The following is a 17,120-nucleotide window of genomic DNA, read 5'->3' as shown; positions in this document are numbered from 1 at the left end:
TAGATTAGAGCTTAGAAACTCCTTTTTTTCCTTTACATATCAAAAATGGCTTTTTAGGAAGAGATGTCACAGGTAACTATAGCCAGTGGCTTAGGAAGTCCTCTGATTTGATTTTATGCAGTATCAGATTAAAAAAAAGGGTGCTTTGATTTTACTCACAAAATATGAACTTACCTTCCCACAAGCTCTGCAATGATGCCTTCTTTTGGTGAATGTAAATCTGGCCTCACATTTCATACAGTTTGGTGCTTGAGAATCTGGAACCCAAACTGGAGCCACCTCACCCAAAGTTGTAAAAGGCTTTCTGGCTGGAGCTCCAAACTGACCAGCTCTGAGATCATTATCTGGACTATCTGGGGCTACTGCAAGGCACGGACTACTAGAGACTCCAGATTCATAGTCTTCCAAATGTTCCCCATTAGTATCAGTAACAGAGGGATTTAAAGACGTTTCACCAGGAAACGCGTCTGCTGTATCCCCTAATTGTGTCTTACCAAAGACATTTTTGTTTTTACTATTACCTCCACAATTTGGGGGAATAAGATCATTTTGTAAGTGGTCTGATAATGGCTTCGGAATCTGCAGTTTAAGATTTGTAGGTTGTTTAGGTCTTGCACCACCAAAAGGAACACTGATAGATTGCAGATTAGTCACTGGTTTTGGTGAAGTTTGCCCTTGCATGGATGAAACTTGACTACAAAGATTATGGAAATAATTTTTCTTTATGTGGTCACCAGTGCTGTTTAAAATAAGACTGCTCCCTTCTGTGGTCTCATTTCCTCTCTGTTCATAAACATTAGCATAACATTCTGACTTGCTCTCCTCTATCTCCTTTTCCTCTGTTACTGAGTCTTCCTTGGAGGGTAACGTCTTTGGAACATGAGCGACAACTGGGTTCTGCATTCCATAGGAATCACAACCATTAGACACAGAGCTTGCTGCTGATGTAGCCATCACATCAGAGAGACTCGACCCTTCAAGCTCATCTATACCAGTCCCTTTTAAGTCTATGCCTGCCTCCATCATCCCATCTCCACCTTCCTTACTATTACTACATGCCTCATCAGGCTGTTTTGTCTGCAAAAGTCTTTCATGCTCTCCTAGAGTTTGCTTATTATTCATCTCATTCAACTTAGTCAGTTCCCGATTAGTCATCTCCTGAGATTCAGGGTAACACTCTGCCATGCTGAGCAATTCCGTTGCACCAAGATTTTTATCACATTCAACAACTTCGCTTTCAGTGGCACTAACATCCTCAGGGGCAAAATGTTCTGCAACACGTTCCTTGTAATTGCCACTTCCAGCCACGTTAGGTTGACAAGTTTCGGTGAGCCCAGATAGCCTAGACTGTAACTGTTGGGTTGTTTCCTGTTCTACGGTTAAGCCTCCATTACTTGAACCAGAAGAAGAGTTTTTAGCTTCTAGATCCGTTCTCTGAGGAATGGCTTTACTAGTAAAATTTTCAACTGATACACAATTTTCTTGCATTTTAACAGTACCTTCAACTGGTCTCTGTAAGAGAGTCACTGCATTAATCCCTGCAGTTGTAGCTTCTGAAAACAGTGAATCTTTATTCATATTAAAATCATCCTTTAATTGAGAGGACGGGCATGCAACAGTCAGGCTTTCAGATGAAGCATTAATCAAATGACTTATAGAGTCATCTTCAGTGCACAGCCGATTTACTTGCTTTTCTGTATCTGTATCTTTTTCCATGGATCCATTTACAGTAACACTAAACTGATCACTCTGTCGGTTTTCATTATCCAGTGTAAAGCTAATAGTGTCCATTAGGGACTGACTGTTGTAATTTTTACAATCCAGCAAATCGCCACTTTGTAGTGTTCTTCTGTCACAGTTATGCATGACTGCCACCACTAGTACATTTTTCTCCTCTGGCAAGCAAGCTATATTTCCATACTTCTTTTCTCCTGTTTCCACAGTGTTACACTGATCATCCCGATTACTATTTCTTTTAATCAATTGATCGTCTGCTGCTACCTGATCATCAATCCACATGACTGGGGTCTCTGGGCTTATGCTAAAATCCTTTCCATTAGCACAGTGATCCTCTCCTGTTGGCGTAGTCACTGAATGAGACAGGGAGAAAGACTTTAATCTCTGTTGACATTCATTAGGAGTTGTAGTTTCATTCACATTGGCCACGGTTGGGTTAAATGACAGACGACGAGAAGGCGGATCTAGAATCTGATTCCACTTTGCACCCAACAGTGTAGGTGAAACAGCGGCATCTGAAAAAGTGTTTAAATAAGAGAACTTACTGTCCTATTAACGCTACAGGTTCTATTAACTCTGTTGCATTAGAATGCCCCAAATATAAATGGAGAGATGTTCAAGTATGGGTACAACAGTAAAACACATCTGCCATAACTAACAACCTTGATCAACCATTAGTAGTGTAGTTGCATAATGTTTCTGGAACTCAAGAAGTTTAGAGCTACACCAATTAGTATCAGGCTGAATTTGCACAAGGAACTTTAGACTATTGATTGATATACTTTAGACAGCTAGAAATGCCTAGAAAGATTCCCACTCCCATAAAATGTTCAATTTCCTTGACAGGACAGCAATTAGCAAGTAGCAATTAGACTAAGCAAAAAATTTAATACTTCAAATATGGTAACTTTCATTATATGATTTATGTGACCTAATAAAACGTTTCTATGCTTAAGTCTCCCAAAACTGCAAAAGAAGCTTAAAATAAGTTTTGCCTGATTTGCTTAAAATAAATGATTAAAATATTGCCACTGAGATTAAACTTCACAAAACCTTTCTTTAAAAAGTGCACGGAATTTTTTCTATTAAAAGAGTGAGAAATTTTAAAAAAGTAAACAAGATGAATGGAAACAGAAGAGAATACTACTAAAAAATACTGAAGACACACCATATAAAATTAAAAGATTGTTTTTGCAAGTTCTGACATTAATTTGTGACTCAAAACCAAAAAGGGTATCACAGATCTCTCCCTCTTCAATAGTCTTCACTGTAGAATACATCTAATGTACATCTACGATCTTGTTCAGAATAACTCACCTTCGTTTTGCTCAAATTCATCTAAAACCTTATCGAGGTTATATGCCTCTGCTTGGAAATAGTTCTCCATTTGTCAGGGAAAGACCACCAGATTCTTGTCTGAACCTGCCAGAGAACAAATTACAGTCATATATTTAACCTTCAGTCAGCAGTGTTCCACTACATATTGCCCTGATTTAAGGGGAAAAGAAGTCCTTTGTAAATCAAATTTTACATACATTACATGCATAAATCAAAAGTATTTTCCAGGGATAAAAATTATTTGTGTGCTTAAACCTGCCTAAGTCAGACTAACAACCTCCCCAAACTTGCTTCGGATTTTATTACCTCCAGACTCCCACATTAATGTGTCTAACCATCAGGATCACCATAATGGTAAGAGCAAAACTGCTCTAACACCAGTCAGAAAATAACAGTCTAGAGAACCAGAAGGCCAACTAACAATCTGAAGATCCAGCTTTCAGCTCTGTGCTACCACCAATTAGCTAATGTGGCTTTGAACAAGTAGTTCAAACTCTCCGTAGTTCTGACTTTTTAATGTATACTAAGCTAGCAGTATTCTGTGTCACTCCTCATTTCCCAGAGATGCCTCAAAGATTCATACTTGTAAAAGTTGTTAAAGGACTTAATGGGTGTTAACTTGAACTGTGCTAGCTCTTAAAATGCCTGCTTTAATAATGCTTGTTTCCCTGAAAGACAGGCACCGGAAATCTAACAAAATGCCCACAAGGAAATAGTCTCATCAAAAGGTAATACTCTCAGGCTAGAAAGGAAGATAACAAGGGAGAAATGGAAAAAAAACAACCCTAAGTCATTAAGTAACTTTCTACAGCTTCATATAATAAATAACATTTTCAACCTAACAGCAGGAATATGGTCTTCTTGCTACCAAAGGCTTGTAGCAACAAGACACCCTGATTCATTTGTTAAAAACATTCACTACTGGCGAAGACATTTTCACTGAGAAATGTGTGCCATAACCTATATACCATAAAAGAGAGACCTTGATTTGATCTGCTCTCTGAACATCATCCAAAACAGCTTTATTCTCTGAATTCAGAGTTGGCTTTCAATGTTGTGAAATAAGGAAATGGAGGAGGAGAGGGTGAGAACCTTGTTTTGCAATAAGAAACAGTGTTAGACCTGACAGCTAGACTCCAGCCCAATTAAAAACCTGCTCTTTTATACTAGAGGTAAAACAGACACAAGAAACACATCAGAAGAAGTTTCCAGTTTAAAACTGTACTTTACTTTAACATTACCTCCATAGTATCTGGATTTGAGGAAAACATCAACCAGTTTTATTTCAATTACTATAACATTAAATACAGTTTTGTATGTATTGTGGGCAATGGTTACGATTAGGTTATTGGTACAAAAAGATCACGCATTAAAATATCACAAAATGCAGAGTTCAAGTTTTTAAGGTTGACCTCAAATTTGACACATGGTGTTTTTAAAAGATTATCATATTACAACATAAATATGTTGCTATTTAATATAATCAGATTAAATAATGTTTTAAAGATATATACAAAAGCCAATTTTAAAGAAAATTAGTGTAAGAGCAACTTAGAAATTGCAATAAGCACCACCCAAAAAAAGACCACTTTGCAAAGAAATTCAGAGATAAACTAGACTTGTCACCTTACAAACTCCCAGATTTGTCCTCTGTTCTGGGGTTTTAGATTAACTCCTTCTGCAAGGAAAATAGATGATTTGCCATATTCAATTACTGTCCACCAATGCACAGATTATAACATAAGCAATGGAAAAGCTGGCCACCTGGATCAAAGGTTGCATTTCAGAAGTCTTAAAAAGCTCAACACTTTACATTCTCTACCAAAAGCCAGGTTCTGACCTCTAACTGTAACAGAGTGTACTCTTTGATCCCTTAGATGCCTACCATAAGGTCTTCCTGAGTTATCCAATCTGCCCACCAAGCCACTGTATTAAAAATCTTTCATACCATTTTAACTGAAACAATTACATTTCCTCCACACATTTAAATTAAACCAAAATAATTTTAAAAAGCAGATGCTTCTCCTTAGATATACAAATATTAAATTCATTCAAACTACATCCAAACTGCAAGAGTTTGGAGGTTCTCTTGCACCTTTCTCTCCACCTCACTTCAACTCCTTAATAGGAAGCATCTTTACCAGCTCAGTAAATATCAAACATTGAAAAGTTAATTAGAATGTCTCCCAATGAATATTTCTCTTGAAATTTTTTTTCCATTCAGAGTTCTAAATATCAACCAAAATTAACTCACTATAGTAAGACTGTTTTGTACAAAATACAATATAATGTCACATCAATTTATAATGTATTTAATTTACATTATAATGATAACATTCCAGTCTAGCAAAAAATTGATGAAGATGTGAATAATTATTCCTAGGCAAAGTCCTACTACTAAGGTCAATGACGGAATTGAGTATTTGCCAGTGAAGCACTGCAAGACTGAAAAGTGTCATACAAAATTTTTGCATTCAAGTGTTAAACTGTGGCGCTGCCTGAAGCCACCGCACTCAAATTTCCATGCACTTTCATAGTGAAAAAGGGCATGCAGTCAAAGCATTCACTAGAACATAAACACAAACTCTTCAATATGGGTGGCCCCAAAGAAATAGGCTACAAGCATTGATTTTTTTTTTTTTTTGTTTTGCTTATTTTAGAGAAGATAATGATTACTGACAAGCAAGTTGATGGGGAAGGAATGCTATGCTGGTTATATAGTTGCTGAAAACATGTTTTTAAGTAACTCTGTACTACTGCATTTCGATTCTGTGTAACGTTCAAATGTTTAGAAAAATTCAGACCTGACCATTCATACAACTTCAAAACCTGACTGAAAGCCTGATAAAATTACTTCAGAACTCAAATTTATGCACATTGGAGTAAGTAGAATATAAGCCACATTCCCCCCTAACATTTCCTAAATTTAGTCCTATATTAGCTGGTTTTTTCATTGTCATACAAATCAGGAACAAGATATGCCTAACCAAAGAAAGCAGTGTTAGAAGTTCATAATAAATATAATCATTTTTATTTACTTTAGTCAGGGTTTGGCTTTTAAATTTTATATTAAGTGATTTTATAATATTAGAAAAATACAAATATTCAGACTTAGGAGACCACATGTTTAACAATAACAAGTGCAGATAAAGAAGACTTAGAATTTTGTTCCCACTCCCTTACAATCCCAATGCTACTTCATAGCATCTCTGTGAAATTATTATTTTATTAACATCTGTATTATCTAATATTAAATATTTAATACTTGTGAGTTTAAATCTGGTCCAATATGACAGAGGGGTTTTTTCTATATTTTTAAAATTTCTAAGTAGAGAGAACTAGGTGTAAAAAAATATATGTAACCATATTAATTCTGAAGCTCAAATAGCGGTGCACAAACATGCAATGAGCCAAAATCCAGCCTGATGGATGCTGATAGTCCAAACTGAAGAGAGAAAAGACCTTTTTTATCATTATTGTTATTTCACTTACTGATGTACCAAGATATATGGAGAATCTTTTATTTTTAAACTCACAATAACTAAGCTGACAGCCACTCTAAATGAGATCTCATTGTCTATGCAAGTAGGTATTTCTCAGAAAAGGTCAGCTGCAAATCTTCAGGTCTAATATCTAAAATTATTATTATATGAAAGAACACAACAACCCCCCCAAGCTTTTCCAGAAGCTTCTCTCCAAGGGCAAAACACACTGCCAAACCCACAAAAGTCCTTACTGACCTCTTCCTAACAGAAAAGGAGGACGAGTACTCATGTTCCTAACAAATACCCACAACGCTTCTTGACCAATACATTGTCAGCAACTCGTATTTTTGCCAGTTTAAGATCTAACACTTCAACTCTGCATAACCAGCAACTCAAGATCAAAACAGAAAACACAAAATGCTCTAACACAAGCTATAATAATCAGGTAGCTGTTTTCCCTGTGGTTTAGAATTTAATTTTATTTTGAATATTTTTATGAAATATCCAACACAAATAAAAAGAAACATATTCCTTTACAAGTCTTTGGAAACTTTGATTATAACTCACAGGTACCACTATAAAAGTTTGGAACAGTTTTAAAATTATTCTAGTCCCAAACTTCCTCCTAGTATAAAGGTTGAAATGACATTTTTAAAGGATCCTTGGTAGTTGTGAAACTCTTTAGTATTGCTCAACTATTTCAAGCCATGGCATGGAGAGAAGGTGGTGAGCAAACACACAACTTAAAACTCTGGAAAAGTGATAATAAAGACATGAGCAAATCAGGAAGAAATTTCAGTGGCAATTTTAGCTGTATGCTGCCAAAAAGGAGACACTTCCTAAATTAGTATATTTGGGTTGAACAATATGAAGAAGAGGATACTGTGCCAGTGCAAGGAAAAGGAGACATAAATCATCCATCCAGTGAAAAGCATAAGATGGTTTTTCAAAAATACAGTCCTCGATGCAAAGATTTGGAAGAAAAGACTAATTATAGGCAAAACCCCCCATTAAATAGCAATTTATTTTTTTCTAATTCTATATGCAAAAAAAAAAGAATACAATAGATACCTTCCACCAGTACAGTAAGTCCAGAACCCCAGAACACTAGTTACCCATTGCAGAGTCATCTCCTGTCTTTCATGGCAAAAAGCTAAGGAAAACATGCGGCCTGTCAATCAGATTATTTCCAAGCTCCTTTTGGATCACAGATCATGCGTAATTCAGAAACTCCGTGTTTTACTTATCAATTTCTTCATACAACAGCATGGACTTATCATCATCTTCATCTCTAAAACTTAAGAACTTATGTTTTATCAGGCTTACATGCTCTACTCTCCCCTAATGTCTCAATGTAAAGGTGCATGTACCAGCATGTCTGTGTCATTATGTATCCAGAATTACTATCCTAGTCATCATAGCATTCAGACATAAGACAAACTTTAACTGATTAGTGGGAAGGGAAGGAGACAGAAGTAAAGGACAGAAAAACCTTCCTTAAAATTAGATGGTATTCTGACCGGCTTAACCGTGGAGACTGCCTCTCAAGACAGCTCATATATCCCACATGCCAGCTTCTTCTTGGGAAATGAACTGTACAAAGAGATAAGGCCTTGTGTTATACCTGCAAAGCAGCAAGACTCATTTTTGGTTTGGTCTCTACGATAAGGAATTATGTAACCTATGATCTTCTGCACTGCACATCCTAAATTACCCTCAAGATTTTTTCACCACTGGAACTGATAGCCTTAATCTTTCAAATTTTCTTGACTCTAACAGTTGATCACCAGCACTCAGTCACATTAAAACACTATAATAATGCACCAAAAGGAAATAATACCAACATACAACTATTAGCCTCATAGCAAAGGCCTAAAAATCAGACAGTATGTAAAGAACCAGAATAAGATCCTAGGACTTTCTATCAGCTGTCCTTTGTAGACTACCCTTTCAATATGAAACTGTAAACATACGCATTTAAGTAAACTCTTACTAAACAAAATACTCAAGTAGTTTATTATAGCCCTCACCAAAAATATATATGAAAGACTCCTAAGATGAAAATCACAAGGGGCATGATCAAACTGAAACCAAACATTGCTCATTCATCCTGATAAAAATCAGATGTCCAGAAAATGTCAGTTTCCCATAGCATGACAACATAGAATTACATATCAACTGGACAAATTAATTTATTAGATCTAGTGCTCCTGAGGACTTCCTTCAACCTCAAGAAACAATGGTCAAGTCCACATACTGTTCCAGCTCCCTTTAGTGATCTTTGTATTATTTGCCCCTGGGAGGAAGAAGTCAAGCACCTTTGCTGTAATGAACAGCTTGTTCAGAGAGTTCAGCAACAGCTGTATTTTTAACTGATGAGACTTGCCTACAGCACAGACTGAGGAAGAAAGACTTTGCCCACTTCCCCCCTCCCCCAAACAAAATAAGACACATCTTTTCTCTAAAACAAGGCAATTACTCTCAATAAAAACAAAATAGCAAAAATGCTAAAAATACTGCACCATCTTCTATATAAGATATATATCCATATATAGAGGTGTATGTATATAAATATATATCCATAAACATACATAAAAATACATGCATTTCAAGTACATACCCCTGAATCATTATATTCTAAAGCAGAACTTGCCTCTTACCTTTTTCTCTTACACATATGTTAAGAAACGAATGACCCTGTGCCTACTCATGATGACTGCAGCACAACCAGCCAGTTCTGCTGAATCAGTGTGTTCTACTTGATCCTAGAAAGAAAATATAAACATGTATTTTATGATTGGTAATTGTACCACAAACCATGTTTTTTCAGCGCATGACTGCAGCTAGCACAGGCACATTTGGCAAATGCTGCAAGCCTTCAAATGACTTGGATTACGTTTGCAGCATTAAATTCAGGGATATATGCACTATGCCACTATAGCACTCCAATATTCCGGTGAAAAAAGCTGCTAATAAAAACACACCTACCTACTATTATTCTTCATTTAACTGTAAACACACAGAGTGAGGCAGCAACTCCAACTGTCCTTGCATTCCTGATGACCTTGACTGTAACACTTAATTTATAAAACTAGCCTCTGAAGTTAATTATAATACACTACAAGAGGCCTTCCAAAAATAACGAGCTAGTAGCTTTGATACTCAACAAAAATTCACGGCCCTCTGAATTCTGTAAACTGTATTCATCAGCTTCCCACTGATTTTGTTGCAGCTAAACAGCTGGTTTTGTCTTCAAATTATTCCCCCTACAATCCTAGGCTCCCTTCATTTCCTAAAGGCTGCTTCTCTCAAAAACCACAATGGTATCAACCTTCAGTAGCAGGGAGGACCCAAGCAAAAAAAGAGTCTTCAGAAGAAACTGTCTTGTTCTCCTAACTACAGCATTTTTATAGGTCAGATGCTCATTTTCACAGGCTGCATCCTAACAGTCAACATAGCTCAAAAATCCAACACAGCCATGAGCAAAGAAAAGAGACTAGTTTATGACAAACAGTGCAACAGGAACAAGGAGTGATATAAGTCAAATTCATGTTTTAAGGTTTGCTGGTGCTGGTATTTGACCAGTTAGGTGGTTGAAATATTTATTAGTGCTTTGATGAAGCAGCAGCACATGTTAGAAAAAAACCTTAAAACTCCAGCAAAATGAACAGAGCTAAAAAAAAAAAAATCATTTATCCGTGCATGCAAGCAATATTCAGTGTTATACTACAATTTCCCCGGGGTTGTTTATTATTCTTTTCAGAAATAAGCTACAGTAATAATTCCAGGAAACTAATTAAATGAACAGTAGCACTCTTAGTAGTAGTTTCCAAACTCAGAATAAAATCCCACAGCTTTGTATGCCAACAGAACTGTTCCTGTATGCAAGTAAAATTTCTGATGCCATTTATATTTCTACCTCTATAAACTAAGATCAATTTTGGATATTTGGGAAATACTAGAAATTATTACATTGCAAAATTCTTCAGATAGATAGGCTTCATACGCATGCAAAAATGGAGGTGAGGGAAATTTAATTCCACTGAAAGGCTTCAGAATTACAAGCTTTTTCAAAGGGATGTGAAGTGCATGTGTCAGCGGGGCACCACCACCACCATGTCCCCTCCTGGCCTGTAGGTGGAGGAAAATGATTCGGTTTTCATGACCCCTTTGAAAAGATGGATCAATTAATGGCAATTCTGTTTGTGATTTATGACAACGCCTGTCAGTGGCATCATGAACATCAAACACACTTCACATGAAACAGTTGGTCATACATTAACCACAAAGTTCAATCTTTACTGATCAGAAATGGATCAGACCTAGCAACCTACAGCTGAAACATGCTGTGTTGTTACCAGTGCTCTAAGCCAACAAGCCTTCCAGGTAAGTGATATTCAGGGCAACAGTACAGCTTTATTATTAATTGTTTTTATTCTGATCCACTTTCCTTGTTCCATTCTTCCCAGGTAATAACTTTTTTGTTCATAACCATTCAACACAGAAGAACACAGATCCAATCAATTGCTACCAGTCTCCAAAGAAAGCTTTGAAGAGATATTACCTGGAGGTCCTAGAGCTTTTTGTTTACAATTCAACATTTACTCTTGACAGCCATTTCTCCTTACAAAGATCAATGCAAAAACCATGCTTACAGATATGAATGTAACATATTTAAACAAAAATCAATTTTAAAAAGTAAATTATAAGGTTTGGATTTCCTGAAAAAATGAACAAGTTGACAACAGAGCCAAATCCTTTTTCCAATAAGAAGTTAATGTAAGAGAACTGTATTAAAATAAAAAACAAGGACAAAAAGAACGACTACAAAGGAGAGTCAAGAATATTCACAACAATGTATAACCTAGTAATTATTAGGTTTTTCACTAATCATACACACTGCTAAAAAAGGGTTCCACCACACTTGAAAAAAATACATACATTTCCACCTAAAAATTATGTGCCTCCTGAGACCTAAGATCATTACAAATGAAGGAGGCCCAGTGTCTCTGCTGTTCCAGTTTGCTTACTTTGAGCATTTCACAGTTTCTTATCTCTTCTGCTGACGGTTGGCTGAACTCTTCTGTCTCCTGCCCTACAGTGGTATCACTCAGGTGCTGCTTTGGTTATACCCTACATGTATGATTTCCCTCAGGAGCTCCAAGAGGGCGACTGCCAATTACTGCAAAAGCAAAACAGAAATTGAAGAGAAATTTGACAAGCAGAGACGTGCCCAGAATAAAGAGAGGATGAAGAACAGAAGAAAAGAGGTCTAAAAATATAAAACTAGAAATATCTTCCACAAAAAAGAATGTAAAAAATGTTTACAACATCAAATGGAAGTAATCTGAACTAGCACAAATTGGAATAGCTTGTAATAAATGGAAAGAGACTGAAAAAGAAGGAATTCTGATACTATGTTAAAAAAATGTGGAAAAAGCTCAAAGCATGAAGAGATGCTAAAAAATGATTCCATCTACTGGCAAGGATCCAACTCTTAACTACACTACAGATCCTCTATAATGTGCTACCAGTGAGATGTCTTTGAGTAGGCAGGAATACATTTGCAGCCATTTTAAGGCACTTCATTATTGCTAGATTAGTTGAACTAGGCATTATCTTAAATCCAGATTTCAATGCTGGTATCTTAACTTCCTAGCTTGTCTACACTCTGGAACTATCAGATGGCAGATTCAGAAAGACTACATACAGAAGACTTATTCAGGTCCCAGCTTTGCAAGAATAAAAACTACAAGAAGAAATACTATAGTGGGGAGTTACATTAATAGGAAAACAGTGTACTTAAACAAGAGGGGAAACAGGTAGCAAGTTTCAGGACACACATCAGTTACACAACATTAATTATTTTATGTGATCAGTTCGTCTGGAAGCTAAATCTTCACAAGTGGAAAAGGGGGCGTTTCTTCACTCAAGTGACAAAATGCTTGGAATAATGGTACTTTACCATGTGCACAACAATTTTGTCACTTTGTAACAGTTCCTTCTTGGCATCTCTCACATGAAGCAGCAACTTTCAGTCAAGTTTCACATGAACCTGTGTTTGTAGTATTTTTTAAGAATTAATGTAAGTAGAAAGACTAAATACTATGCAGGAACACTCCTCCTGCAAAGGCAGTCCTCCAGACCTGTCTCAGGATACACTGTCAGAACAGCACCCCGAGTCTACATGGACAGTGTTTGTCCATACTAACCGAATGAAAGCAAACTTCATTCTCCATTGCTGTTATCTTTCCTGGACACCACATTGACTCTCAAACAGCTATTCATTCTGTACAAAGTATGGGCCTCTTTCTACCTAGTGCCATATAAAAGAAAGGGCGGGCATTATAAAATGTTTGTGACACAGCAATAGCAGTATCTGTGTCACACACAGGAAAATGCCTGCAATGGCAAGGACTTCACATTAGGTCTCAAATTACACATTTCAACATGAATTGTTCTATTAATAAATTAAACTAACAGCCATGCAATGCAACCAGAAAAAAAAAGAAAATAATTGTTTTTAAAATTGTAATTTATTAAAGGAGACTCAGCAAATAACAACAGAATTTTTCAAAAATACCTTGTCTAAGAAACAGTTCAGGATTAGAAAATGCCATTAAAACGCACCATAAATCCAGTTAATAATACTAAAAATAACAGCAAGAGATTAAATTTAACAAATATAAACAAGATACAGTTGCTGCTAATCCTTTTCCTGCACCAAAAGCTCAAGATGACCAAGTATCCTTCAGTTTTATTTCCCATAATTCACTGATGTTCCTACTACTCTATGTAAATTAACCAAAGAGTAGACTGGGGCATGGCAGGCTATTTCTGTGTAATACAACACTTTGTACCAGCTCACTACCCATGAATGCTGACAAAAGATAAACTATTCCAGTGGTGCATTGGTTTGTCCTTTTTTCCAATCAACTGCACAAATAGAGACGGACAACGCCTAAAGCAGAATATAGTCTCTCTAATTATTTCACTAATATTTGCATCTTTTCCCTTGACTTTTCTCCATGCCATTTTAAAGCTATTATTTTCACTTTTGTCTCCAGCCAAGTTTCCATAAGGAGACATTCACGCATGCCAGAGCAGCAGTAAGGCAGTCAAAAGGGCAGCAACTTCAAAGAAGCATTACAGAAAATATCACAGTCAAAAGTAACAGGGAGACAACAAAAATTATAGCAGTGTTATCCACCTTTGTCCTCCAGTAAATAAGAGAAAGCAGCCCAACTGTAAAGGACAACAGCTTTATAACAGTTTACAGTAGAAATTAAATTCCATTTCGTACCCTTTTTACTATCTCAAGGAGAAAGAAATTTGATTTATTTTCTTAACACAAAAAACAGCCTTGCCAAAGAGCCCATACTTCCTCAGCACGCTGCAGAGGCAGGGTCCTCAGCACCTGGAGACAGGAACCACGCATCCTTCTTATATAACTACTTTTGTCTGCCTTGAAAAGTATCCATCCCCTGCTCTTTGGAAGAACAAATAGATAGGCTTACACCACAGTGCTGCCTTTAATGCAAGTTTTTCCAGAGGAATACAGTCGGAAAAAAAGAGAAAATCCTTTCCTGAACTTACTTATATGCTCACAGAGCTCATTTCAAAATTTAGTGGTTTATAAATCTAATGTTTTATAACACTTTGTGTCATATAACTCCCAAGTTTAAAATATTGTAAACCACACACACACAAAATGCACAGTGTATTAAACATAAATTTAATACAAAATAGTGTTTCTTAATTTGTGCATGGATTCCATGTAATGTCATCAATGCAACAATGTGCTTTTTAAAAAAAACAATACATTTAATATGCCAAACTGAAGCTGTTATTTAACCTTACTGAAATACAAACTAAAGTAAAACATATAGAATGAATAAGTTTGAGATTACTTTTTAAGTTTCTATATTTGAGAAACAAGGGTCTGACTATTATAAGTTAATGTTTAACAGATTTGAAGAATAAAATTATTTTAAGTCACACACTATGTATCTCAGAGTGAATTAATCCTGTATTCTAACACTTCATGAGTTTTTCTTCTTTCTAATGCAGGGTAGGAATAAGAATGAATCCCAAATATACTGATCATTATTTCAGATGTTTCTTAGATTTGGGCAATATGGGAAAAACTGACTAAGGTCCCCTAGAATCACTAGTTAAATGCCTACAACTGCCAAGGAACTGTCCTTTTTATAAAACCCTCAAGGGGCCAATACTTGCAGGTGCCGTGAGCAAAATCCATATCGATAATAAAAGCCAGAATTGCCATGCAACCAGAATGGGTCAGATGAAAAGGACAACAGGCAAAGAGGGAAACCGCTTTGCTACCATTTACTAGCCCATGAATTCTGAGTTGTACCCACTGGAGACAGAAGGTGCTAGAAGTGACACAATTTATGGACTCAGTTGCTCTTTAGAGAAAGGACAATCTGTACAGAAAAAAAGTCTGAAAGTCTACAGTCACTTTCTACTGAAGAGCCATCAATCAGCTACTAAAGCTACCTGTATCAACACACTTGGATACAACCTCTTTCCAACACTGCTGTGGTCATTTTTACTCATTTGATAGCTATGTAACATAACAGTGTTCTAAAATCTTCCACACACATGTTTTTAAGAAATAGCATAATTATAGACAGCAAACAGTCACTATTTCTCAAAACCTATGTTATGTAGAACTGGATTACCAGGCATCCCTGAAAATAAATTCACAGATCTATGAATTTTTCTCTCATATTCCCTTCAACCTGAAATTATCTCAAAGGAAGTAACTTTTAATTCCCATTAGCAATTGTATTTCTCTTGTTGTGTTGACCTTTCTATTCATATCAAGCCAAGATTAAACTTAGATATACATATATATACACACACAATACTAACACACGATAAAATACTGTTGTCTTGTCAAATGTAGCAAAGTTCAGTCCCACATTTGTGATCATGGTCTAACTACATTGCTGATGCTCATGGCGCATTATATCTCAAGTCATCTGTAACTAGTAACTCACTCAATACAACTCAATACATCCATGGCAACAGTGTGTACTGAAACTGCTATTTCTGAGTATGACTCTCATTTATGCTGAGGTCCATTAACATGCTTTTAACAGCGCTGAAGGGACTAAGCGCTAACCAACAGAAATGGTGAGTAACTTGCATTCAGGTTCACTGTAAAGTTGTTTTTTTTTCATTGCTCCAGTGGTGCAATATACCAATCAGGATATTTACTTAAAATTTATGTAAGACTCAGAAAAATTTTAGTTACAAAACTAAGTGTAGCATTGTTGGCAGTCACAAGAAATAAAGGCATAACAGATAAAAAACAAAAAATTTGAAAGCATTCATTATTAATGAGTCAAAATATAGTTTTCAGAAATCTTATGGAGCTCTAGGAACACTAAATCCTTCTAAACTCAGATGCAACGCTTCTCAGATATTCCAAAACTGAGAAACCTCAGCCACTTCTTTTGTCCACTGATATGGAGGTTGATCCTGCTCAGCCATGAATACCTCTTTTCTTTACCTCTCCTTCTTAGACAGTAGTATACTCTTGTGTTCCGTTTTCTTCATCCGTTAGTCTTATTTCCCCTCTCAAACACGTTTTTCCTTGTTTACTTCTTCCTGCATCCATTTTCTTTCTCCCTACCCATGCATCCTTCCTTCTCTGACAGAAAAAATGAGAAACCCTTTATGTTTCAACATCCCTGTTTAGATCCACTGGTATAAACCAGTTGTAAACAACCTTATTAACCACATGATATTATTCCTCACTTCTAGGAATGGTGGGAACAAACCTAATAGCAGTGGTGATGCACCCACTTTGCAAACATAAATGAAAGTCTTTAGACAAAACAGCTATCAAAAAAAGAAAAAAGAAAAAAAAACACACATGTGGCCAAAATAACAGCCAAAACATAAGACGACATTGTAACTGTCAACCTGCCTTCTACCTATCCTCATCATTATTTACTGTCACCACGGCTCCTGCATGAATTCATTTAAACCCTCAGCCTTTTAGAGTGTGAAATACAATTTTTGACACATACACACACTGGGTAACCAACATCCAGAATCAGCACAGCTACCTGCTTCCCTCAAGCATCTATGCATTTGAAACCTCTAGTTAAGACAATTTTTATTAACTACATAGGAGCCACTATTTATACATTTCCTCAAAGCAGAAGGTACAACTGCATCTATAAGCCATCTGTACAGAAATGAAGCTTAATGAAAAAAAATAAGAGGAAAATATAACCACAAAGGGCATTATAGGAGAAGAACAAGGGAACAAACCCACTACATATACACATATCTATTGCCCATGAGTCTCAAGAAACAATTTCTAATGCTCATCATAATAAAACCCCTGTTCATTCTACAGGAGTATACAAAAAAAATCTATGTGCAAATTCCAGCAATAGGTTAAAATGCATTTTACAGGTGACTTGTTAACTAAAACTAAGGTAAATACAATATAGAGGCTATTATGCCAGTACACTAATACAGTTACTTGAAAGCACAAAAGTACGTAGGCAGACTGAT

The 17,120-nt window shown here is 36.2% G+C and overlaps 1 protein-coding gene across 1 annotated transcript in view; it reads right to left on the bottom strand.

Annotated features, from left to right (window-relative positions):
- Positions 1-17,120, bottom strand: part of ZFYVE9 (zinc finger FYVE-type containing 9) — a 59,621-nt gene that overhangs the window by 33,993 nt on the left and 8,508 nt on the right. Inside the window, exons 2-4 of the mRNA XM_059822280.1 lie at positions 9,221-9,325; positions 3,055-3,159; positions 175-2,252 (exon numbers count right to left, since the gene is read on the bottom strand). Of these exons, the coding sequence (XP_059678263.1) occupies positions 175-2,252; positions 3,055-3,124 (2,148 nt within the window). The 5' untranslated portion in view covers positions 3,125-3,159; positions 9,221-9,325. The remainder of the gene's footprint in view (positions 1-174; positions 2,253-3,054; positions 3,160-9,220; positions 9,326-17,120) is intronic.

Source organism: Gavia stellata, chromosome 10 (genome assembly GCF_030936135.1).
Source record: "Gavia stellata isolate bGavSte3 chromosome 10, bGavSte3.hap2, whole genome shotgun sequence".
Lineage (NCBI taxonomy): Eukaryota > Metazoa > Chordata > Aves > Gaviiformes > Gaviidae > Gavia > Gavia stellata.
Note: the sequence above shows the minus strand (reverse complement) of the source record. Positions and strands in the feature narration are given on the sequence as shown.